General features: G+C 43.3%; 1 protein-coding gene across 4 annotated transcripts in view; it reads right to left on the reverse strand.

Moving 5' to 3' along the window:
* COL17A1 (collagen type XVII alpha 1 chain) overlaps positions 1–26,873 on the reverse strand; it is a 78,444-nt gene that overhangs the window by 44,627 nt on the left and 6,944 nt on the right. For 2 of the 4 annotated variants that reach the window (XM_054982948.1, XM_054982946.1), the window contains exons 2-18: positions 26,202–26,264; positions 25,761–25,805; positions 24,884–24,982; positions 22,062–22,196; positions 20,947–20,994; positions 20,625–20,660; positions 19,971–20,018; positions 17,236–17,379; positions 15,388–15,543; positions 13,735–13,806; positions 12,480–12,551; positions 8,861–8,935; positions 6,426–6,590; positions 4,138–4,227; positions 2,169–2,213; positions 786–935; positions 14–220 (exon numbers count right to left, since the gene is read on the reverse strand). In XM_054982948.1, coding sequence (XP_054838923.1) covers positions 14–220; positions 786–935; positions 2,169–2,213; positions 4,138–4,227; positions 6,426–6,590; positions 8,861–8,935; positions 12,480–12,551; positions 13,735–13,806; positions 15,388–15,543; positions 17,236–17,379; positions 19,971–20,018; positions 20,625–20,660; positions 20,947–20,994; positions 22,062–22,196; positions 24,884–24,982; positions 25,761–25,805; positions 26,202–26,253 — 1,639 coding nt within the window. In that variant the 5' untranslated portion in view covers positions 26,254–26,264. Of the gene's footprint in view, positions 1–13; positions 221–785; positions 936–2,168; positions 2,214–4,137; positions 4,228–6,425; positions 6,591–8,860; positions 8,939–12,479; positions 12,552–13,734; positions 13,807–15,387; positions 15,544–17,235; positions 17,380–19,970; positions 20,019–20,624; positions 20,661–20,946; positions 20,995–22,061; positions 22,197–24,883; positions 24,983–25,760; positions 25,806–26,201; positions 26,265–26,873 lie in introns of all 4 variants that reach the window. The other 2 variants (XM_054982947.1, XM_054982945.1) reach the window with 1 other exon arrangement.

The following is a 26,873-nucleotide window of genomic DNA, read 5'->3' on the forward strand; positions in this document are numbered from 1 at the left end:
GGGGGTTCCTCACCTTGATTTCTTTCTGCTTCCAGCCTCTTCTTCATGAATAGCCATAGCTGGTCTTCTTCACTCATATCACCCAGAGTTGATGAGTGTTTGGCAAACTGTCCAACCTTGCTGATGTGTACATTTTCCAAAGTATCAGGATTAATCTGCAAGTAGTTGGCACGGGATTCAAGGCTCTCCACACGAGATCTCAGCTTTCTCACTTCCTCCGCTGAAAGTTTAGATTTTTAAAAAGGCTTAAATGATCCTTGGTCAAATCTATTCTCCTTAGTTATTTCTATTTGCAGACCAAAGATACTGCTTTTCTCTCTCTATGCCTTCACTCTGTCCAAATCAGAATTGAATTTTACTGAACACAAAATGCCTTCAGAAAGAAGGTGCGACAGGTAATTCCTCTGAACACTGTGAAATTCAGGACAACTGTTACGGAGGCTGTTTACAAATCCACAACCCTAGGTTACCTATATGGCTAACCAACCAGACTGGTCAATCTATTTGCTAAGGTAAAATTGCATAATAGTTTAGTCAGATATGGATGCACTTCCAGCACTGTTCACTAGGAAAAAAACACACTAACACCTGGTTATCTCAGGACTTTGCCCAGACATAAAACTCCTAACTAGTAAAAAGCAGAGATTTAAAACTGGGATTATTAAGGCCATTATCTCTCTATCATCCTTTGCTTTGACCTGTCACTACTCATTTGGAAAAGGCCCTAAGCTACCCTCTTCCTTAGCTGTAACTTATCCTACACTTCACACTTTGTAATCTCTTACCCAGAGCAATAAGCCCAAAAAGCAGACCAAGCAGAAGGAGCCAGGCCAGGAGCAAACCAAGGAGCCATTTCCACCAGCTGCAGCAGGAGGCACAAGGGCACCAGGCTGGAGCTGCCCCTGCCCCTCCACAGCCATCATCACGTTGGATTTCTGTAGTGGAAAACAACAAGCGAAAGCGTTTGCTGACATGATTCACAAAATCTCAAAGTTGGACAAAAACCCAAGATGCCCTGGACAGATGGCCGTCTAGCCTTTAAATATTCATATTTAATTTTTAATTTTTTTAAAAAATACATAAAAGAAATGATCAACCATCTGTCCAACTGTATTCCTATCATGCTTGAATAACTCATTTTGAAATCTGGTTCTCAGATACCTCCACAGTGTTATGCTTCCGTTTATTGCAGCTGAAATATAAACTGTTGATGACAGATACGTGTCTATAAACATGCCTTCAGGGGCGATGCTGCTATCAAGGTTCCCTGGCTTTCATGGCTATTTTCATGTGGAAATCTGTTGCTCATATTTCAGATGTTTGCTTGGTTTAACACCGGTGAACTTGCAGCAAACACAAATGCAGCATAAAGTGCGAGGCCTCTTTTACAATGCAGTCATCAGCAGAGTTAAATCCTTTTAAGACCATTGACTTCAAGCTATATGCGCAGGTTTTTAAAGAGTTGGGTCTGAGTAATATTCAGGAGGGCATTTTTAGAAGGGGATTAGAACTATAGTAAAATGGAATAATTTAGAAGGGCACCTTTATAATGGAATAGGATTGTAATGTACTGGAACTATTATTGTAGGTATCAATTTGCTCTTACTGCATTGTTTTCTATTTTTGTGATACATTTTTGCACTGTTTATATGTCTAATACTTTTTTTGCTTTGTTTCTAATGTTTATAATCATTGTCCTATTGTATTGTTTATTGAATGTCTTATGGTATTTGATTCCATTGTTTTATACTGTGTAATACACCTGGAGTATCAGTGAGAAAAGTAGATTATAAAAAGAGGAAAATAAATAAATATTCAAGATGCTAAGCATTTTTTTGCGCATCTGTTCATTTTAAAGAAGTTTGGGCTGGAAAATTTCCTGGAGGATTCTGCTCCTTGGCTGCAGTCCCCAATACATTAGAATACTTATGCGAGAGAGTACCACATTCTTTAACAATTCTGCTACGGAATAAATGTGCTTTGAGTTGTGGCCCAGCTCTGCACACCAGCTATTAGTGCACCCATCTCTATAGCCACATAAAGGAAGCATCAGGGCACTTTTCTAAAAAGGCCACTTTTTACAAATAACCTTAAAATATTTAAAAGACCTAACAGAAGTTTATTGGCTCAAAAATATATACCTCCCTGCTAAGGGAAAGTGTACTCACCTGCATAGGTGGCTTTGTCCTTTGTCGAAACAGATTGTAGACCTCCTATTACAACAAGAAGAAGAACAACAAAGGAGTTTATGTCTTCCCACACAAAGCCACACTATTGGCTCTAAATGAATTTTAAACAAGCAGCAGCTGCCAGTCCAAACAAAGGCATTGAAAAAATAGCTGCAGTCTGGTTTCTTTCACTGGTCCAACAGTTTTGCATTTTCCATAGTCAAGCATAGCAAGTATTAGAATACAGTCTCCACTCCACAGCGAAAATTTTAAAAACTTGTTAACTGGTCAAGGCGGTAATGAGCTTTCACGAGAGCCAGAGAAGTTGTAAAAAAAGAAGGGGGTGAATGTAGAAATCTGGTCAGCATCAAAGTACAAGGCATTCTATAGTGCTGTCTTACATGGACAAGACAAGCCCAAATCAATACGTTTAGAAGAATGTAACTTTGCTTAGGGCTGCATTGAAAATGAAGTTATTACAGTGCTGGGCATGATTTTATAGATGGTGTACTTCAATTAATCAAAAATGTCCTAATCTGGAAGTCATTGTATAATTGGACATTTAAATCCAAAATAAACAGTAGCAGTAGCACCATATCAGTATTGAGACCAACTAAAAAGTCACAAAGAAGCAAGCAAGGGTTTGAGCAAATCAAATCTCTTAATCAGGCATGATGTTGAGCATAAACAAAAATGGGAAGGGAAGATGCAGATGGAGATGGACATGATAGAAAGCCCAAATCTGCAGTCTGTAGGCTTATGATAGAATGGAGGGAACATTAAAGCAGACTTCACTGGTAAAGTCATGCTTGGTGCAAAAACTTCTCAGGATGCTCCAAAAGCTACAGAGAATGTGAATTGCAGTTGGTTCTTCATGTGTCATATGTGCTGCATCCATCATGGAAAAGGCAGCTTTTGTTTGAAATACATTAGAGAAAGCCAAAGTTGTAGGATTCATTAAGAAATCTTTCTTATTGAATATTTGATGTTGCTGAAACATGCAAAGAGCATGTTTCAGCAACATCAAGTAAAGAATATGGAGCTCAGACTCATTATGCAACAATGCTGAATTTAAAACAGTCTGTCATTTGAGAACATCGAATGAGTATAGGTGATAGGCTGATGCAATCTGTAACACACAGGGAAAACAGATAAGGAATATAGCAGGAAAAAGCTAGAACAAAAGGGAGCCTCTATTATTCAGTGCTCTTGATGCAAACGGTCTCATTTAAGGTTGTCACTGAGTACCAATTCACATATGAATTTTTGCTACATATTATGTTGACATTTTACATTTGTATATCTAGTAAAGTATTTCTAGGTCAGAGTGAGAGTGGGGTGCTTTCATAAACACTTTTAGCAATGGTGAAAGTCATCCTTTCCTTTTGGTGATGTTATGGTAGTAATATCAAAGATGTGGTAAATGGGCTTGCCCACTCAGAATGAGGGGTAATTCAATACAAGATGCACTGTTCTCACTCTACACAGTGCTTCGTTTGTCCACGTAACCAGAGCTGATAGGCTACATAGCACTGTGATGTCATCACACTCCCTATGTGATGTCTGATTGCTTGGGATCACTTCAGGATGGAGAAAAGAAGCCCTAAAAAGGTGCAGAAGCAGCCACACAGAGTATAGGCATAAGAAAGGTATATTTATATAAAGGTTTGAGGGGATCATTCTGGAGCTTCTTTTGCCCCCCAAAAGACATTCTAATATGCGCTGGAAAAGACCTGTTTTCAGCACATGCATTTTCTTGCACAGGTACGCATGAGTATAGAGGGGGAAGACTCTTTCAATGTATATATGTGTGTTGGGATACAATAAGTACCAGTGAGTTCTCAGCACAGATAAAACAGGAACATGATTGGGCATGATTGTATACTCATGATGGAACATACATTTATTTCTACACCATTGTAGATGGACCTCTATTTTTTTTACATCATTCAGAGAATCAAAGATTTACCATTTGTTTCTGATTTCAGGAAGGCATCTCCTGCATAAGATGAAGCAATAGCCTGTTTTTCTTTCTTCAAGGTATCTTCTGTACAATAACCTGTAGAAGGCCCAAAACAAAACACTTTTTAGTGCTAAGCAGACTTCACACTCAGCTTGCACAAACTAGGCTAGTTCCAGTGACAGTAAAACTTCTTCCTTATTTATACAGAGCCATAGAATCATAGGGCTGAAAGGAACCTCTAGGGTTATCTAGTCCAACCCCTGCACAATACAGGAAATTCACACCTCCCCCCCCCACACCCAGTGACCCCTCCTCTATGCCCAGAAGCTGGCAAAACACTGTCAGGATCCCTAGCTAAACTGTCCTGGAGAAAATTGCTACCCAACCCCAAGGTGGCAATTGGCCTTACCCTGGGCATGTAAGAAGAGGCCACAAGAACTAAGCACTGATGCAACCCTTCCTGCCCTCCCTCTCATGATCGGCCTAGGATCACAGAAACAGCATTGCTCTCAGATGGCCATTTAGCCTCTGCTTAAAAAACCTCTAAAGGAGAACCCACCACATCCCGAGGAAGCCAGTTCTTCTGAGGGACCACTCTAACTATCAGGAAGTTCTTCCTAATGTTTAGCTGAAAACTCTTTTAATTTTAACCCATTGGTTCTGGTCTGACCGTCTGGGGCAGTGGAAAACAACTCCACACCACCCTCTATATTACATCCCTTTAAGTACCTGAAGATGGTTGTCATCTCCTCTCATCTTAATCATTTCCTCTCTAGGCTAAACATATAGGCTTTCTCATTTTGGAATCACATCACTCACCAGAAATATTATTCCACTATTTTCCAGGTTTATCAGTATATATATATCCCATTTACTAATTTGTATGAAATTAGCAAAATTGATTATGTTGAGAAACATTATCAGGTTGAACATTTTCTTGGGAAGACAATGAATGAATGGACCCATTCATGTTACTTTACTTTATCTTACTCTATTTTATGACAAATGCAAAATTAATACAAGGATAACAATAAATGACAACCTGAGAGGTAATCACATTATCATTTGGGCCAGAGTAACATTTTGTACATGCTAATGTCCCTTGCACACCTGGCCCATCATGTGTATCCAAATATATGGCAAGTGCTCAGAAAGATGAATCCTGCATACAGCAAACATAGACACAAACAGTTTCCACAGACTGTGAACCGCTATGTGCAAGTTTAATAAACAATGTTCTCATAACTAGCATTGTCATGTGAATAAGCCTTGAGGACATATCTCAATGGGAGCTTTCAGGTTAGGGTATATGGCAGTAAACCATTCCCATTCCCTATTTATCTCTTTCCTTGATTGTCCTAACTATTGTTCATTATTGTACATTGCTCAATGAATGTCTTAGTTGTTTGATTATGTTGTCTTTTCACTCTCACTGTGTAATCTGCCTTAGATCTCAGTGAGACAGGTGGACTAACAATAACAACAACGTTTGATCCCCACAGCATGTCCACAAAGACCCCATAAAGACTTTGGTAGAAATCCCCACACCTTGAAACTTGTTAGATGTGGCTAAGTGAGCATTACCAAAAGTTTGCAAATTTACACTAGTGCCAATTCATATGTTGCCACAGCAGTGTAGGAATGGGCGGGGGGAGATGTACATGAGAAGGAATCAACTGGGAAGGTATCATGGTTACTAGACTGACAGCTTTCAAGGGTGGTATCTCATCTATGCAATTCCCTCCCTGCATCCATTCAACAGACACTCATCCTTTTGAGCTTTGGGTGCCAGGGGAAGAGATATTTATTTTTTGCAGGTATTCAGAGATATATAAACTTGGATTATATTTCTGTTGCTTTCCTTATCTACTGTTGCAGCAGTTATGTAGCTGAAAATTTTAATGCTAGAATTTTAATGATCTTGGTTTTCAGTTTGTAATTGAGGAGTTTAATAATGAACCTCTTCAACTAAATTAGAAGCCATGATCCGGAGGAGGAAAAGAAAAACTCTTCACTTCGAGGAAGGGAGTTGCTGGATCTCACCATGAGTTTAATTTTATTGTTTTTATTGTATTTCTTGTGATTGATGATGAGCTGCCTTTAGAACTTTTTAAATTGCAGGTAAGATTATAAACATCTTATAATATAATAATAACCCTACCCTCTTTTAGACCTTCCTAAAGTGCCAAGCGATTTAGCAAATGGGAAGTGGTGCTACATGAATTGAGCATAAGTCACCAGTATGGTCATGTGGCAGTATGACATGTGACAGCCTATGCCATGAGAAAACAGACCTCCATTGAGACCAGTGCTGGATGCACTAAACACTTTCCCACTGTCCTTTGTCATGATCAATAGCTCCACCTCTTTCTTGGGAGCTACGTTCTCTTTCTCGAGGAGCAGGAACTTGCAGTCCTTGCGCAGGATGTCATCATTCTGGGAGCTCATGGTGGTGGCAGCTGGAAGGCAGGCCGAAAGTAGCAAGTTAAGCAAAGAGAAATGATCGTGTGAGTCAAATGCGAAACAGCCTGTCATATCTGTGGCAGAAAGAAATCACACTGCTTCTTTTCATCCTCAAGATGATCCTATTACATTGGAAGTAGACACCAAAGGAACACACCACCATTAACTTAGTGGAGTGGTAAAATATATTTGGGACCTGAACATTTTGGGTGTTAGCATTTAGTTCCCAGAAAGTGGTTTACAGTTCTCCAATACTGGATTAAAAAGGGGGGCGGGGTTACTTCCTTTTTCATAGCAGGGTTCCTTCAAATTTGCATGAAAGGTTGAAGCCACTGTTGATAAAGATTTCCATAACAATATATCTCTGTGACTGAAAAAAACTCCACTTACTGAATTGCTGCTTCTTGTAATTGTTAATGGCGCTATAGCCTTACTAAAGATAAAGAAGCAACCCAGTCCAAAATTGATGAGGAAATTGTATCCCAAATCAAGTCTACTGAAGACATTTGGCCTTTTCCTCCAACAGCTAATCTCAGGCGAATATATACAGACTTTAGCATGTGGTGGTAATTTCCCCCCTGTATTGTAGAAAATACCGATACTGTTTTATCAGAAACACCAGAAAAGACATGGTAAGTATCAACATCAATAACAGAGAAGCAGAAAAAATGTCCATCTGGGTAACAAGAAGTTATATTAGAGTGAAAGTGTTACTGACAAAACACCTTCCTCCTAGTACTGCTGGGGCAAAGATTTCTATTAGTACTGAGAAAGCTCGGAACCAGAAGCTGTGAAGTAATTCTGCTATAGCCTGCATCGGCCTGTTCTGTGGTCAAACAGCAAGTGAAAATGATCTCTGACCTATGAGTTATTCACCATGTGAACATGCATTTGAACATATGCCTTTATTCTTTTTAATTTCAAACAGCAATAGCTGCATCTAGTGGACAATATGGTTAACAACATGACTAATGGTGGAATTTTCTTGTTGCTCAACAATTTCAACAACTAGTCAAAATCCCAACACAGCTGAAGTGCAGCAACCAAAATGACACATAGGAATGAGCAAGCGGCTTGAGTTCCCCAGAACTCTGCTTCAGGCTGGACTTAGAGGCCATATTTGGAGCAAAATATTTCAAGTTGCACCAAGGGGTTCCTCCTGAGCCAGCGGAAAAAGGGATGCATTTTGCTTTGCAAGTTCTAAGGAACTCAAAAAGGTTGCCTATGATTTTGTGACGCACACCAGCAAAGCAGATGGAAGGATTCCCCAAGGTGCTTTTTTCAGGGGATATATTTAAAATAAAAACAGATTAATGAGTAAAAATTAACATTATTCTAAAGACAAAAGTGTTTACATTTGGGCTTAGCAGGGTTAACTCTGTTTAGGATTGTACCACCACTATCTTACAGAAACAATGCATATAAATGGAAGTCTTACAACATATCTCTCTATAAACATTATTTTCATTTATTTAAATCAGTATAGATAACAATAACTGCACTTACATATTGCTCTTCTAGACAGATTAATGCCCCACTCAGAACAGCAAACAGTCAGTGTTATTATTATTCCCACAATACTGCTGGGGAACTGGGGCTGAGAGGAGTGACTTACCCAAGGCCACCTGCTGAGTTCATGGCAGAAGTGGGATTCAAACCAGCAGAGTGCTGATTTACAACCCAACCACTTAACCACTATGCTACAGCAGACAGGATATTAAATGACAAAGCCATTAATGGAACGTTTAGATAAACTAGGGAAAAATAATTAAATTATGTTCTATATGGTAAAGAAATACATATGAGCTTAAAACAGCTTTATTCTACCCCGTCCCACCTAGTAATCATTCTGTAAATGCAAGTTTAGAATTAATCATTTCAGCTGTATTTTTATTGTGAACAGGATCACACAGTGAAGAACATTTTAGTACAAAACGTTTTGAAATCTGATACTGAATATTAAATCGGGGGGAAAGTCTTTGTTACATTGATTTTACATTTTTCCAGCACTCAAATACAGTTTCTAAAAAATATGATTCCCTGCTTCTCCTCAGCTAGCATAAGTGTGATTATGGCTATGAATAATGTGGGCTGAGATTGTCACTAGCACCTACCTAAAAACACCTATAAAATCACTCATAACAGGTGACACAACTTAGCCCCATACACATGCATCATGTATGGCTATCCACTGCCAAAAGGCTACTATCCCACTGATTATATGGACAATGCTTTCCTCACTCTGGGTGATAACAGACAGACTCACCTGTTGTAGAAGAGGTGGACACACCAGTACTAGTCACACCAGAGCTCTGGGCCATATTTTTCTTTACTCCATATGCTGCTAAAAAAAATGGGGGAGAACACATCTTCAATTCACTTCTTCAAACTACTGGAAACTGAAGGGGGACTTTTAGATGGGTGCCTCACCCAGCACTGGTAGTGCCAAACAGGAAATGAAGAAACATAGAGCGAAGTACTAAATAATAATAATAATAATTCATTTTATAGCAAGTTCTGATTGTTCAAGGTGCTACTGATCTTCAGTACGCTGGCATGATATTGAAAAGGAATTTAAAATTCTTTACAAAAAGTCTTGACTTGCAAGGTTCCATTGGATTTTAGTTAACTGTTTTGTGGGCAGTGCCAGTGCCAGGGTTTCTGGCGTCTGAGGCCAGATTAGAGAGGGGCATGAACAGAAAAAAACCCCAAACATGATGTTCGTTGTTCGTTGCCATTCACAAACAGGGACTCACGAACAGCCACGAACATGACCTTGTCCACGAACATGTTTGTGGTTGGCTGTTCATAGGGGCCAGCAGGCTTTCCTCCAGCCATCATCCAAGTTTGGTTAAGATCCCTACTGAACCACTCCCAGAAACCCTACCTAAGCAGGCAGCAGGAAAGGTACCAATAGTAAATAACAGCAGCCCTGGAACCTGAAGGGGTAGATCCATATCCCAACACACACAAAGAAAATTCAAGCTCCAATGCACTCTCCCTGTCTGTCTATCAAAATGCCAACAGCAGCAGTCTCTCCCTCTCCACTGTCTGCAAAGACTAGCCAGAGCTGGGAGCTCCCCACTCTCCTATGGTCTTTGCTCTCTTGTAACAAATTTGGAGCTCCACACTTGGAAGGAAGACCTGCTTATCAAGCTAAATTGAGCTTAGATTGGAGTTTCCAGGGCAACAGCAGGAGTTCAGACAGAGTTCAGACAATCCCTGCCTATGTTGCCAAGGGAATTGATTGCAGGTGCCAGATTGTCTGGCTTGATGAACAGCAATGAACGAGGCTTGCAACAACCACCTGTTCGTTTAGAATGGGGTCTCAAGAACAGCTTGTTCTCGAACAGCATATTGGGCTATGGTTGTTGGGGGTTTTCCGGGCTGTATTGCCGTGGTCTTGGCAAGACCACGGCAATACAGCCCGGAAAACCCCCAACAACCATCGTTCTCCGGCCGTGAAAGCCTTCGACAATACAGCATATTGGGCTGTTCATGGCTTTTTTTGTTCATATTGCTGTTCATGTCCCTCTCTAGGCCAGATACCTGTTCCCATGTGCACGCGCGCAACTGTGACGTTACTGCGCGTGATGTCATCATGCAGGGCGTGCTGCTGCGAGCCAGCCACCCCATTGGCACAGCAGGCAGCCGGGATGGTGCGTGCGTGGCCTCCCAGCCCTCCCGCTCAGTAGCCCCACACTGCCCTGGCTGCATGCTACACCTGGCTGGCCTGCAGCTGTGTGCTGGCGGCAGCGGCGGCAGCATGGAGCAACTGAGCGGGAGGGCTGGGAGGCTGCCTGCTCAGTTGCCCTGTGCTGCCACCACCAGCATGCGTTCCTGGCCGGGCACAGGAGCTACAGGCCAGGCGCAGCAGGTAGCCAGGATGGCGTTCATCCTCCCAGCCCTCCCGCTCAGTTGCTCTGTGTGCTGCCCTGGCCACCTGGCCCACAGCTGCTGCGCCCGGACAAAAGCGCATGCTAGCAGCGGCAGCAGCGCGGGGCAGCTGAGCAGGTGGGCTGGGAGGCTGCAGCAGCTCAGCTGCGGGCCAGATGCCACAGTCAGTGAGGGCAGCACACGGGCAGCTTCCCAGCCCTCCCGCTCAGCCACCAGCGCTACCGCCATCAGCTCCACAGTGCGTGTCCCCAACCCCAGTCAGCAATTGCGGTGGCTGCCGGCACCGCCTCCATGGACACGCCAGCCCTGTTTGTGGGTGTCATTTTTAGCACTGAGTGCCTTTTCAATTGATGGTAATCCCGTCTTTTACTGTCTGATGCAGGAGCGGCAACAGCTGCTACCTTGCTGCAGCCACCACCCACTTTATCACTTCTGCCGCCGTCATCCTGGAGGTGATAATCCCTTTACCTCTTCACAGACCTAACCCTAAAAGAATGGATTAGAGTTTGCAGTACATGCTCTAAAGGAAATCCTGAGCCTTCAAAAAATGATTTCCTCTTTCAAGAGTTCAGCCACAGAAATAAGGGATTTTGCAAGAATTTGGGAAATGGTAGGCATGGCTTGCCCATGCTATTTTTAAAGAGCCCCAGGGTAGCCAAGGAAGTAAGGAGAATGATCTGCTTTGGCTCCCAGGCAGCTGACCCTGTTGTGTAAATTGCATAAACTCCCTTAGGCAGGAAGGAGAACTACCAAGGAATTGTCACCTAACTATTTAAAACATTAGCCAACATTCTGAGTCGTCAGCGTAACAAAGTATTGCTCAGCCAGCAAAACTGCAAGTTAGAAAAAGACCGGAATGTGTGTTAATCCTTCTAAAATCCCTCTTATCAAAGGGCAAATACAACATCAATTGAATCTGGTTAAAAATCAGGATGCATAGAGAAGGAATAAATGGGCATTCTTCAGAGTGGAAGGAAATAAATAGGGGAGGGCCAAATATTTTTTCCAAAATGATTTGGACCAAGTGAAATGTAGAGTAGCAAAGTTCTACAGAGCATGTGAGTGAGGGGAATGACACCTTTCACTGCTTCAACTGCATTCTGTAGCTTTAAGGATTTTTTCTCCCAGCACACATCTGGTATTGGAAAGGAGCTGGGGTGAAAAAAAAGTACTGAAATCTCTAGAGTGCAACAAGATAAAGGTGGAGGTGGGGCAGGTATTAGGCCCCCTCATCTATGTGTGCACTTTTAAAATTAAAAAATAAAGCCTTGTCAGCCCTTAAAAAGGGCTCATTCCAAATACTGTATCTAATTCTGAACCTGTCCCCTGTGCAGATCGATAGAGCCAGAGAATGGGGCCAGATTCAGATGGGAGATATTTTTCTACAAACCCAGGGGAACCTCTGATTTGCAGAAAAATTACAAACATTATTTAAAAACTGGGGTAGGTTACAACAAAACCCTCGACCCATCAAACTGAAGCACTTTCTGAGCAAGCGCAGGTATGTCCAGCGTGAGTACTAGTGATGTTTGGGCTGCCCTCCACTGCCTCCTCTCTTCTCACCTCTAGGAGGGAAAGAGGAAGGTGACCGGGGACGCTGGGCCATTGAGCTGCAGTGTTAGGACTGGTGCTGCTGCCTCCACCCATCCTTCCATCCCTTTGTACAACGAAGGAAAGAAGAGGGTGGCTGGAGATAGTGGGCTCGGGAAGGGAGTCTGAATACCTGCAGCCAGCCCCTTTGTTTTACAGTCCCCTCCCCCACCTCGAGCTGCCCCTCACCCTACACATGAGCTGCCTGGGAAAGCAAGCAGGTGGATAGGAAGGTGAGCGCAGGCTGCAGGAGAAGTAGGAGCTGGTCCCCATTGCTGATGGTGAAGATACTGAGAGCCGGCAGATTAGTCAGTGAGTGGCCAACTGTGGGGGAGGGCGATAGAATCCCCTCCATCTCACAAACCACTGCTAGTAAGTTCATAATGGGAGTTACTGACCTGTGGAGGCTGTAGTTCCATTGTTGGTGGCAGCAAATGTGCTTGGAGCCAGGTTGTTTTGGACACCAAACACTACAAAGAAAATGACTTATGGTGAGGTCCAAGTTTATTAAAAAAGCAAACATAGTCACGGTATCTATCCATCTCCAAATATTGAAGGCCTTTGCAGTACTGTAGCCAGTGAAGTGGCTGATTTATCATGTTTGATAGAAACTTTTAATTGCTCTCTCAGAATTTTTTTTTACTATCACATACAAAGTCTTTTATAGCCTTGGTCCCTCCTATCTGCAGGACCCCTCTCTCTCATGCTCCACTACACCGGTTTTACACATCTGAACAGGGACTTCTGCCGGTGCTACCCTGCAAACTGGCAAAATTAACAATGGCCCATACACAGGCAGTCTCTGTCTTGGCTCCCATCTTACAGACTAGCCTGCCTGATGAACTAACGATGGTTTCCCCTCTCATGGTTTTCTGCAAACTACGCAAAACTGAACTATTCAGGAGGGATTTTTCTTACCTAGGTAGGAAACCTGCACTATAAGGAAATGGTTCAAAGAGATGCATTTAGGGCAGAGATTGTAGACTCTAACACTGTGTACAGCTGTGGAATGTTCCTATTGGGTATTTTCTGCGTTGTTTAATTGCTTATGCTTGTTTCAGCATTGTTTTCAGTTCTGCATTGGATTTCTACTTGTTTCCAATTGCTGCAAATCTGAATTTGCACATCATAGAGCCTTGTTTATTGAATGTTCCAGCTGTTGATTCTATTAACTTATGCTGTGTAATCCACCTTGAGTAGGGTAGTCAGGTCCCTCAACCATCCCAATGGGAGGGGGAGGCTGGCACTTACTTTGTGTTGGCAGTGTGTCTCCTGTTGTACGTGCGCAAAGCATGATTTCTCGGTACATGTGCAGTGACATCACTTCTGCGGGGGAGGGGGGGCTGACATCATTGCACCAGATGAATGAATTCTCCAGCACTTCGCATGAGGCCAAAATCAGCCCCAAATGAAGCGCTGGAGTGTGGCCCATGCAACGCCGTCACTCCTGGAAGTGATATTGTCATGCCCTCCAGGAATGCAGGTACCGTGCATATTCCCAAGGTGCCTGCCAGTGGCAGGCGACCTCCAGAGGGCTTGCCACATCCAGCCAATCACTGGTTGATCAGTGGGCAAGTAGTCAAACTCCCAGGAGTTTGCCCGCCACTGGCAGGAACCTGGGAACTCTAGTCTTGAAAGATGGAGAAAACACACCTGTTGAAGAAGTGCTGAGGCCTGCATTCAGAGTGGGGGAGCTGGGAGCCAGATTGTTTGGGACTCCAAACACTGCAGAGGAAGATAAACAATAAAGGAAAAGACTGTTGACTATATTGAAAAGTACAGAAAAGTTTCGGCAGCAGTGGGGCAGGACACAGCCTTTTACATGGACCTCGCCACACATACAATCCCCTTTTGTACACCAGCAGGGGTGGAGTGGAGGGAGAAATGTGAGGAGAGCCAGGCCAGAGCATGACGTATGGACTCACTGGGTCCAGACAATAGAAGCACACTACCCAAAAAACCCAGTGAAAGGTAAATAAATCAAAGGTTAATAAACGTCATATGAAATTTACTGAATAGTCAAAATGGAAAAAATCCACAAAGTGTTAATAAAGGAACAATATCAAGATACAATGAGCAACGTGATTATTCCAAACTTCAGGCTGAAGAAACGAGGGTGAACAAATTTAACGTGCACAATGGAAGAGTCAATAAACACATTATTTGCACAATGGCAGGGTCAGTACACACATTATATCCAAGTGGTGATAATAAATTCCAGGAGACACAATAAACAAACAAGTAAATAAATAAATGAACGGCAGAGTTCCTCCATAGCCAGAGAATAGCTGGGTATCCTCCTCTGCTACGGGTTTCAGCCAGCAGATTTTCCAGTACCTGTTTCGTTGGTCACTTCATCAGGCAAATTGTCTAACTGGATATTTCACCACGTAATACACTCCCATTACATGACCCAAGCAGTAGTCAGTGAACAATGTCGCGACTACAAACCTGCTAGTGGTCAGCTGGAGGTGGCAAGCTCCTGGAGGTTGCCCGCCACCAGCAGACACCTCAGGAATGACCCCACACAGAGCACGGGAGCGCTCCTGTGGCCAGTGCGATGATGTCACTTCCAGTGGTGACATCATCGCGCAGGCAGCAGAGCACACGAGTGCAAAGCAGGTGCGTAAAGAGGACCTCACTGCTGGCATGAGGTAAGTATCAGGTGTCCCCCCCTCTCCCAGCAAGAGGGTATAGAGATCTGGCAACCCTAACTCCCAATCCAGCCAATTCTTCCAGAAAGTTTCCAGTCAATGGTATACAAAGCTGTTAAGATGCCCAGGAAAATCATCAGGAACATAGTCCCCCTGTCATTCTCCTTTAAAGTTACTCAGAGTAACTAAGGCTGTTGCTGTCTCAAATCCAGATCTGAATCTGAATTGAAGTAGGTGTAGAATTGTTTAATAACAATAATATACATTGATAGTTATTAAAAGGGAAGATAGGCTTATAAACCAAATCTAGATGTTTCTAGTAAGAGAGTTGAGTTACACACTGTAGGGAAAGGCAACTTTTCTTCCTGTATTCTAATCCAAGAATAATAAAAGCAATTTCGCTTAGTGGGGGAAATTCCCTGCTTATGGGCAATTATTTAGACTCTGTGAATGAAAGCAAATTATCAAGCTAACTGGGGACAAGTAGAAGAGAAAAATAAAATGCATAAACTTTATTTAGATGTTTAATCTTCTCATCTTAATTCTTCCTCTTTAGCCTTTATAACTTCTTGTGTCCATCACATAACTTTTTATTCCATGATTGCAAGAAAAACTATACCCATATCTATAGGGTGCGGCAATGTATGTGTACCTGATCCAGTAGAATGAGCTGCAGTGTTGATCAGCGATGAGCTCTGGGTCATGTTGTTATGGTAGCTGCCAAGCGATGACCCTGCAGGCAGGGTGGAGGACCACATGTATGGTGGGAGAGCAGCATTCAAAATGGTTGTGTCGTATGTTCCTGACACTGGAGGAAAAGCAGTATCCAAAATCAGATTTGTACAGTATTTAATCATTAGAAGATGTGGTGTATTCTGTGCATCTCCCATAAATTGTACAGCATAAAACATGAAATTCTGCATTTTAAAAAACATTTATAGGGGTTGCTCCCACAGTCCACACAGTCTGGTTTGGCATCAAAACTGGAACAGGTTTTTTTTGTGCGGGGGTGGGGAATCCACATGATGTTGTCTCTAATAATCCCCCTGCTTTGATGTGATCCTTCCTCAACCTGGTTTAATATGATCTTTTTGAAAATATCACAGTCAAAGTGCCTTTGTACACTGTGTGGATAGGAAGGTTCACAGTTTTGAAGATCCCACCCACATTAGTATCACTTCCCTTGCTTCAGCCCCCTCATGGATGCCACCTCCCCCAACATTACTGGAGGGCTTTTTAAAAATTGGAAGTTGCTAGATCACTAAAGTATTATTAATGATCGATTGACACAATCTACCAGGTTCTCTGAATCCCAACTTTTTAAAAAGCAAGTCTCCACCTCTTTTTGTTGCCCATTCGTCATATAGCAGAAAGGGAGATGATCTGATGGGGAAAACCCACATAACTGGAACCACCCTTGTCATCCCAGTATTCTTACCGAAACTGCAGGTGTTTAGATTTGTACCAAAGGGAAGTTGCTACAGTTGCACGCCAGTCTCAAAGGAACAGACTATCTTATATTTGCGTTGAATTTAGCTATTTGTGCTTCACCATTTACCCTATCCACAGCCAGACTCTTTCCCAACTCACTAGGTCTTACCATCTGCCCTCTCTATGGTATATCCTTCCACTAAGGTCCACCCTTATCCCACTAGACTCCACCCCCTGATATGTCAATCACCACCAGTACAGTATTTGCAGGAAGAAACATTTGAAAAGCTGATACAAGGAAGACAGCTTCAGTGCAGATGACTGAAGGCAATAGGCCATGACTGTGTAAATTATTAAAAAGTGGGTACAGTTCACTGGCACTGAAAAAATAGTCCCCACCCCCCCCAGAACTGTTTCTGGAGGTGTCAATTTTTAAAAGGTTTACCATGGTGTTGCCTATTCCATGTAGAAATTAAAGAATGTAAATGCACCATTTTGGGAATGTTAGGAACAAGCATGGGCCTTTGGGCATTTCTGTAATTGGCTTTGACCTTCTTTACATTGTTTATGGCCTAAAAAGCCAAACTGTATGTGATTGGGGATCCATGTTCATATTCACTACAAAAAGCAGTGGGGAGAAGTGGTGATCTGGAGGTGAGAGAAGTGGTTATAGGAGAGGGGTTTACAGCTTTCTCCATGCTTTTTCAACCAGAAATCTCTCCATGGCTTCTTTTATATGGAAAAAAGACAGTCACAAAATCTTTCTTTTTCTTTGCTGGGGTTAAAGCAGCCCAGTAAGGCATTTCCAATCAGGGAAATGACACAGGGAGAAGAGTTAACCCCATTCTATGGATCAATATGGCCTTGATCCGCCTCCTCGTAGTTATTTTTGTAGCTAAGTTACAAGTCTGTGGCATGTAGACATGGATCCCCAATATTATGTGTAGTTTGGCCCTTGAAGTTAGCCTCTGATATTCTCATTACATTGTTCTGCGATTGGACAAAAAAATGGTAGAGTACTTCAGTATTTCACTGGGATTCAGTTTCAGAGCGTCTAACAATTATGTACCTGACTGGGAACTCTCTGTAACCATTTTGGTTTCCACAACCGCTTTCTTGGGTATAGGGAGTGTGTTTGATGAGGACCGTGTTGGGCTGGCGCTTGCTGAGCGACTTCCCCGAAGAAGTCTCTTAACATCATCCAGTTCTGTCCCTGAAGGTGACAAGGAATATTGAAGAGTAAGAACAAAAACTGTCTTCCAAACACAAACCACAGCTGAAATCCTAATGAATTATTTCATCTCTGAAAAAGGTGATGATCTCAGTTGGGAATTGAATGCTTTATTATTTTGCATCTTAACAATAACTGATGGGTGGTTTATGTTCCGGCTGCCTTATTTTGACACCAGGACTCCTTGTTCCCCAAGACTGCATGTGGAGCTAGCATGATGTAGTGGTAGAACCCAAACCATGTCAAATCCCACTTAGCCATGAATCTCTCACCTGATGACTTTGTGACAGACAATCTTCCTCAGATTAACCTACCTCAAAGGTTGTTATAACAATAAACAACAATAAAAGAAGCGAGAATAATGTATGTTATAATTAGCTCTTTAGACAAGCGCGAACGCCCGACTTACCGGGCGGGGAAGTTTGCTGCCGATGGGGAAAGGAGGGCCGGCGTGGCTGGCTGCCTGCGAGGCCGGCCGGCCCAGCATGCAATGGGCCGGCCGGCAGCCAATAGTTTTAAACCCAGGCGGCTAATCAGGGGCCGCCTGGGGGGGCGGGGGCCTCTGCCGGACCTGGGGGAGGTAGGCTTCCCTCAGGTCCGGCAGTGGGGCATAAATATCGGCGGCGCCCCCTCACCCCCGCATTCGGGCTCGGCGGCGACAAGAGAGGGATCAGCGTCTGGAGGAAGAGCGGAGGACCCCGTGCGCAGAAGAACGGAGGGAGCGCAAGTGGGAGAGGTGTAGCTGAGCCTCTCCCTTGCGTCCTCCGCAACGCGGCTCCTCGGCTCACACGGGGCTGAGCCGGTTGGGAGCAGGAAGCGACAGAGCGGCGCAGCGCGATCGAAGATCGGCTCCCCGGACCGTGCTTGCACGAACCGGGTGGGAGCGCGGCGATCGGGGCCAGGGGTTGGGGCAAGCCCTTGTCCCAACGCGGCATAAAGGAAGCCGCGGGCCAAAGCACGTCCGGGAGGGAGGGAGGCCGGAGTACCCCATCCCCCATACACGCGCAGCGGCATGGCCCCAAGGAAGCAGCAGCAGCGGGCCTCACCGGCGCCTGCAAAAGCCCCCCGCTCCTCATCCTCTGGGCCCGCACGGAGGCCTGCGGCGGTGGGTGGACGCAGCGTGAGGCCAAAACAGCCTCCCAAGGGAGGGCAGCCTGGGGCCAGCAGGGCTGCCCGGGGGGGGGCCCAAGACGGGGGCAAACACCCGCAAAAAGGCGACAGGGCACCCAGCAGCAGAAAGGGGGGGGAGGCTATCTCCTCCGCCCCCCGCCCCAACGGGTGGTAAGGGGGCGGGAGGCAAAAGGCGAGCTGGGTCGTCAGCCAGCCGGGGGAGGGGCACCCCGGGACAGCACGGCAGCAGCCGAGACCCCTCCCCACGGGTCTGAAGGGGGGAGGGGTCATCGGCTGGCAGGCGGGCCAGCCGATGCTTTTGCGGGATCCGATCCGCATGACTGCCAATGCTCCTGTGTGCTGTTTTGTTTCCTGTCAATAAAGTTTGGCCATTTTTCCCATATGTACGGTGCCTGGGGTGGTTCTTGCCGCGCCGCTGCACTCCTTGAACCCTTGCAATAGGCTGCAAGCGCGAACGCCCGACTTACCGGGCGGGGAAGTTTGCTGCCGATGGGGAAAGGAGGGCCGGCGTGGCTGGCTGCCTGCGAGGCCGGCCGGCCCAGCATGCAACGGGCCGGCCGGCAGCCAATAGTTTTAAACCCAGGCGGCCAATCAGGGGCCGCCTGGGGGGGCGGGGGCCTCTGCCGGACCTGGGGGAGGTAGGCTTCCCTCAGGTCCGGCAGTGGGGCATAAATATCGGCGCCGCCCCCTCACCCCCGCATTCGGGCTCGGCGGCGACAACCCACCCTCCGCACCCCTCTTTTATTGCATTTTGGTTTTATGCTGTTTTGTCACAATTGTCGGCGGTGGTCATGGGATCGGATCTCTTTGCGGGGATCAGGGCATGCCCTGGTCCCCTGGAAGGGGATCCCCTTATGGGATCTTGGGAGTGGGCCGGTGGTGCATGCCCAGCTCGGGGGCTGTCGGGCGGCCCCACTCCCAGGTGGCAGGGGGGATCATACAGGGGTGTACACCCAGATGATCTCCCCTCCGAATGCCACTCCTGGTTTACCCCCCCTTCAGCACGGGTCTGAAGGGGGGAGGGGTCATCGGCTGGCAGGCAGGCCAGCCGATGCTTTTGCGGGATCCGATCCGCATGACTGCCAATGCTCCTGTGTGCTGTTTTGTTTCCTGTCAATAAAGTTTGGCCATTTCCCCCATATGTACGGTGTCTGGGGTGGTTCTTGCCGCGCCACTGCACTCCTTGAACCCTTGCAATAGGCTGCAAAGGACAGGCTTTTTAACTGTCATATTGGAGACCCTCATTTCCTCCCAACATATATTTCTGTGATCTTTCAAACAGTTACCAGCTCACAGTTTAGGAAAATATTTTATGACATCATGGAAAAATAAGACTAGCAAATGGGCTATCGGAGAGATCACTGCTGAAACTCATGGATTATTAATCAAGAAAAGACCCAGCTACCTTTGTTCAAACCCAGAAAAACAGCTGTAACACTTACACCTGGTTGACGGAGAAGCACTCTGCAGCCTCACTCGTATTTCACTCTCTGTGAAGGACAAAAGAAAAGGAAAGCCTTATTGTGAAGTGGGAGGTATATTGGTAACTCAATGTCCTGAACGTGAGTCTCCAAACCTCCAAATTTCCATTGCTGTTGGTTTGTACTTATATTTTGGCCTGAGCTACCATAAGTGTGCACGCACATACACATGAGTTGCCTAACAGATTGTTTTTAAATTATTATGCTGCAATGTTGATAAGAAATTTTATTTTAAAATATCGGTTTTACTGCACTGTTCATATTTCTACTCCATTTTTTCGCCAGTGTATATCACATTCTGATTATCTAGTTTGCCTTGAATATTTATCTAAAATTAATCTTGGAGCTGGCACAGGTGACATTTATTACAGATTTTTACCCATGTCTTTTTTTCTTAAAAATGACAGTGCACTCCATGGCATGTGTGCACTGATTAAATTAGTGCAAATAATACTTTTGATGTGATTGTGTGAACACTTCATTTTTATTGAGTTATTATCTATGCATAGTATAAGTTTTGTCAAAAAATTCCACCCCCTTGGGCACATCTACACTAGCTCTTAGAATTCCAAAAAACCTATACTTATTTACAAACAAACAGATATTATAGCTCACCTCGGGTTTGGCTTCGCCCTCTGGTAGCAGAGGAACCTGTGAAAACCAAAAGTAATGCTAAAATAAATTGTTTGAAATATATTTTGGAAAGCTGAAAACAAGATAGCACGATAGCCACAATTACTACACAAATTTAATTTATTTCAGTAAACGGTTTTGCAAGGAAACTAAGAATGGCAATTAAGCACCTCTTTCTAGTTTGCATAATTTATTCCAGTGGAAGAATATGGGGATTTTCAAAACAGAATTTTAAACTACCTGATCATTAATATGCATATGTCCTCAAGTTGGCCTTCACAGTATAAATAAAATGGAAACATACCCAAATCTTTTCTTGGAAACTCTGGAGATGAATTTGCACTGGAGCTCCCTGTGGAACAAAGAGATGTTTCATGCTTAGCATTGCTAGATATTTCATGCTTAGCATTTCTTCAGGGCTTTCAACTGTTCAAACTATTTCACATATATTATCTTCTTGTAGTCCTTACAACAGCCCTGTAAACCTTTCCTCTGCACCATTTTCCTGATGTGATCAGTATATATGGGACAAAAAGTGGCTCGGCATGACCATTTCAGGTCATGAAAATGGTGCAGTGGAAGGCATAGAGACAAACTAGACATTATAATACGAGTCAGACATGGGTACCTGACTTGACAAGTTGTCAAGTGTAACCACTTGTATAATGTGAGTTAGTTTATCTAAAAAGGGTTACGTAACTCCAGTGGGCTTCCAACTCCCCTCATACGATTTTTGCCAGCAGAACCAGATGCAGGGGTCTGTTCGGCCCTTTCTCCAGCTCCTCATGGGCATCAAGCTTCTCTGGAAACTCAACTGCCTATGGATATTTTGTTGACAGTGCTCCAGATAGAGAGAGAGCCAGATCCAGGACAAGAAATTTTGTAAGTAGGCTACATCTACATCAACTCTCATTCTTTAAAAGCTTTACTACCTATTTTATAATGCAAGGCAGTCCAATATATTGTGTACTAAGCCATGTCTTGAACTTGTAATATAGAGAATCAAATATTTTGTTTTGGATTTAACAAGAGTGCCTGGAGGATGTATGTAGAAGATCTGCGGATTAATCTGGAAGAGGTGAGGAAATTAGCTTATTTAAAATGTGATAAGTAACTATTATTGTTGGTGATTGGAATGAATCGCTTTGAGAAAGAGGGACTATAAATGCTGTAAAGAGATGTAGAGGTAAATAATCTCACAGTGACATTAAGATCTGAAAGGATCATGAACGGACACAGCAGTATTTTCTATTTCTTTCAGTACAGGACACAGCAGGACATTGAAAAGGTACATGGGTTCCTAATGACTGCGACCTAGCTAGTGTAGATAACAATTAACAGACTGACAGATTAGGATACTGGGAAGAGCAGTATATACAACCTCCCCACCCTCCACTTGGTTGGCACAGTCTATGATACCTTCATATGTTGCATGACGGGTGGTATAGGTTTTTCGCTCAAACGTTGACCCAGGTGATTTGGGGAGAGTAGAGGAAGGAGTGATAGCTTGCTTGTAGGAGGAAGAGGAGGCATTCATTCTAGCATTTCCACCTGCTGATGAAACAAAGCCTCCTCAGATATATGAGAGACATATATAATGGATTGGATTGTCATGGAATAAATGATGTCTATGGATGAGCCACAAAGCCTGTCTCTGTCTTTGAAGATATCTAAGAGGGAATGAATTTGTAGCCCAACCCTATGCACATTTACTCACCCCTGCTGATTTCAACGGAGCTTACTCCTAGGTAAATTCATATAGGATTTCTGCTTTATGGTTAAGGTAGAGGAGATGTTGGGATATCTGTTACTGGATTGCTCCAAAGTTTTTTACAACTCAATTACAGTCATTTGAGGCCCTGATCCTAGGGCCTTGTAATTGAGGGGAGGGGTTACCCTTCCATCCTCATATAGATTCATGTTATTAAAACTGCACTTACCACAGTGTTATTATCCCTCAGAGAGAAACAAGTTGGACACTCATCTCGTGCACATTTTTTCTGCCTTTAAAAATTAATACCAGTATGATGAAGTTTCTTTTTATAGCTGAAATCATGCAATTTGGAAGGTTTAAAGCCACTATTCCCTCTCTACATCATCCTAGGCCATTTCCACACACCTTAAAGGGATGGCCCGCTCATTGAATGGTGGCGGCTTTTCCTCATGAATCCAGACGTCTCTATTTGTAAAACGGTTACGGGCCATTTGGCTTCCAATTTTTGGACGCCTTTTTTGGGAATGCACTTTCCATGGTCCTATAAAAGGTGCTGAAAAAATGGAAGCCAAACAGCCTGCATATATCCGTTTTGCAAACGGAGGCATTGCCAGCATTCCATTTGTGTACTGTCCCTTTAAGAACATGTGGAAATGGCCCTAGCCTGAACTGGGGTTGTGTGTGACTACAACTTCTACAAAAAGACTATTCTAAATTGCTGTTGCTGATTGTTGCCTTACCTTTAAACTAAGTACAGCACACAGGTTTAAATGAAATACTTTCTTCTTTTTCCAAATGTAGATTATGGGACTGCTTTTTTAAGGGGGAGACCAGCATGGAGAGGGGGCTTTTAAGTTTAACCCTTCCCTCCTTCCCTCCCCTTCTCTTTTCAGGCTGAAAAATGTCACCCTGGAGCCAATTTTACCCCCACTAGGAACAAGTACAAGTATCTGTACATTTCCCCTTGGTTAAATGTGGTTTATGGGTAACATTTTTCAGTGGAAGAATTGGGGGAAAGGATTAAAAAGCCCTTCTCCCTCTACCTTCCCTGTGCCATTCTGTGCCTTGAAAAAGCAGCCCCAGCAGCTGCACTGGGAAAATAAATCATTGTTCTTTAATGCAATATGTAGTTCTGCAAGTCTTTAGTAAAATGTTTGGAACGTCGTCTAGGCTACTTTCAAAGTGACTTTTGAACATAATGTTTAAGATAGTGCTCTCGTTCCTGAGCTTGCTGCACAACAAAATAAGGCTAAATTTATGCATTCTAGTGTTATAATTTATAGATTCCAGATTAACCGAGAGATGCACAAATCAGGAATACTTACTCTCATCGACATTAAATTCAAAACGTTGGTCTCATTTATAAACCAAACTAAAGTTGCAGCCTACTTGGAGCAATCCAAGTGAACTAAGTGGAGCTCACTTTTCAGCACACATACAATCAGGCCATTAGCCATTTTTAATTTAGATTCTGTTTATTGGTGAACAGAAGTGGACTTCAGTGGAAGTCAATGCCATAGGGACCTGCTAAAGTTACTTTGGAATTGGGACAATAGGAAGAGGAGGGTTAAAAACTCCACCCTACCCCAACCCAATGCTCTTCCCACAGCTTCCCGCAGCCACTAATTTACCAATAAAAACTCCCTGAGAGATAACATTCATGGATCTCTTACATGTGTTGACCATCAGTAATTCTTACAACAGCCCTGTAAAATAGACAGTATTATTATCTTCATAATGCACTGAGGGAAAAAGATAATTGTTTGCCTATATGCTTTTAATGAATTCAAGGTCATGGCAAAAGGTGAGCAGAAGTCTTCCTGGGTTTCTGCTTGATCTCTGAACATTGGTCTTTACAGTGGCATAGGGCTCCAGATTAAGATTCAACACAGGGGCTCCGAGTCCTTTAATCATTTCTGTTTGGAGCTGACCAGAGGATTGGTGAATAGACAAATCCAGGTTGGATACATGTCTTTTATATCTGCTGGAACTGTTGGCCGTGTTTGCTCCGAGCTTTTTTGAGATGGGACTCACTACCAGCATTTTCCCCAGGGCTCTCCTAAGTCCTAAGCAGGGATTGGTGGAAATCAGCACAACCTTATATATGAGTAGTGGTACCTTTTTTTCCAAAACAACAACAAAAAGCAGCACTGTGTTTGCTGTTCTAATGCAACCAATGTAAGGCTGGGTTTATATACATCTAATTATTTTGTGCCACGTTTGTGCTGAAATCAAGATATAACACTGAGAATTGATTAACTATGAACACATTATAATATAATCTTGAGGTAACACTTCCTATAATGATGAATTTCCACCATAAAAACATCTGCCTTAAAATTTGGCAGCTGGATCTCATTGCTACTTGTGATCCACATTCTATTGTGAATATTCCAGTAAGAGACTACTTTTGTCTTCTGCTCATTTCCCACGCATAAAATTCTCTCTGATTCACTCTTCTCTCTGCTCATTCCCATCTATGTTTTTATTCATATTCTCACTTGGTGTTAGCTCAAGGACAACTTACTAGATGTGACGTAACTGCTGCCATGGGTGTAACTCCTCTTTTCCACTCCACTTCCACCACTGTATGCTGTTGTTTTGAGCCCACTGCTACCACCTCCTTCTGCCAGATAAAGGCAAAATGAGACACTATGCGTGAGAAACATTGCAAATTAAGAGCACAGAGGTCTTGAATGCGGTTCTACAGCTTAGCCAGAACTTATGCACAGGGAATATTTGGAAGACATCTCAAGAACAATAGCATCAGATTGTTTACCTCTTAACTTCTGCTATTTGGTCAGTTTGAAACAGGACAGTACATTTTCTGCCATTTATTTTTGTTTTCACATTTTAATTTATTTAAATTCAACTGAGCAACAGAGGGAGTTTGGGGGGTGGAGATTGGTTGCAATCTTATTAAAAAGAGCATTTAATAACAGTGCAAATACTTGCCTGAGTAAGAGAATCGTATCAGTAGTAATCAGTTACACTTCCAACAATGAAAACAGCCCCTCCAAAACAACTGTTACTAGTTAGCAGTAGAAATTATTGGCATTGTTCTCTCATACCACTGCCTTAAAAACTGTGCCACTCCTGCAATCCTTTGACATTTGAGGTTTGTGGTTATTATAGAGACAGATGCTGAGAACTGGCCTCAATTGTGTTTACTAGCTGAATGCACCATCTCAACTGCCACAATCTGACCAGAGCCAGTCCCTGGATCTTTTCACCTTGGCACATACAATTTGAGCAAGTGTACAGCTGCTCTGTTGTTGCTGACTTCAGAAGTCAACTCTCAGGTGATCTCAGGGACTTAAGAAAATGAGGCCCAGACAGTCAAAAACAAGGTGGATGCTTACAACACACATACATATAATGAATTCTGAGCAACAGCCACTTACTTGGGGGAAGAGATGTCAGTCTGGTGGTAACAGTTTCTGTGATAACTGTAAAAAGAATAAAACGAGGTTCTGTCATGAAGTATATGAGGTACAATACACTAGACAGTTCTCCTGTACAGGACCTATTGAACAACTACCGTGAAGCAGATTTTGAGGTGGAGAAGTCAGCATAAGATGACTCCCCTCTCCATTTTACATTCAGGTAGTAAACTGGTTTTATTAAAAGGTCACTATGTTATAAAAACCTACATTACTACATGATGAAAAACATTGGTAAACAGGCATATTTAGAGTATTGATATGGACAGACAATACTTTCAGAAGGCAATCAAAGCACATGAGCACTAAGGGGGGTATTGACTGTGTGCTACCTTTTACCTTAACAAGGGTTGAGGGAATTCGCTTAAAGATTCAGGAATTTCTAGAAAGCACATCACTTACGTCTCTCTGTGACTTCTGTTCCATCTCGCTTATTTTTCTTTACAGCATCCATATAATTGCTACCTGAAGGTGAAGATGAAGGTTAGCAGCAATAGCATACACCTGACCCCTTGACTGCTGATGTGCTATAGTAACCAAGAAGATCATAGGTCATCTTCCTTTCGCAGCCAAAAGCAAAGGTATAGAATACAAAGCAATGGGGTAGCTGGGAACAGCTGATTGTACACATTCCCTGAATGCTCACTTCATAGGATTTTATGAGAACTCATGAACTGTATAGAGATCATACACTGTATTGAAAATTTAAAAAACAATTTAAAAAAACAGAAACTGGTTCCTCTTACTCATCAGCACTCAGTATATATTCAGAGACACCATATCCTTAGGTCATTCCCTTGTCCTTAAAAATGCTCAGATATACTCTGCCCAGTGACCAGAATTTTTTTAAATTAAAAGATGGCAGTCCTTTTAATCAAGTTTCTAGGTTGGAGTAAGGGAATATATATGGAAGGTCTATGAAGTTTAGACATGACAATTTTATAAAGCTGAAAAAACAGCATGAAGCCACAGCGTCATCTAGTGGTAAATATATAACCAGAATATTTTTATTCACTCTTCAAAATCTTTCTATAATAGAAAACTAAAGCAGTCCTGGTGTTAATATAAATGTAT

The sequence above is a fragment of the Eublepharis macularius genome, chromosome 6, assembly GCF_028583425.1.
Source record: "Eublepharis macularius isolate TG4126 chromosome 6, MPM_Emac_v1.0, whole genome shotgun sequence".
Taxonomy (NCBI): domain Eukaryota; kingdom Metazoa; phylum Chordata; class Lepidosauria; order Squamata; family Eublepharidae; genus Eublepharis; species Eublepharis macularius.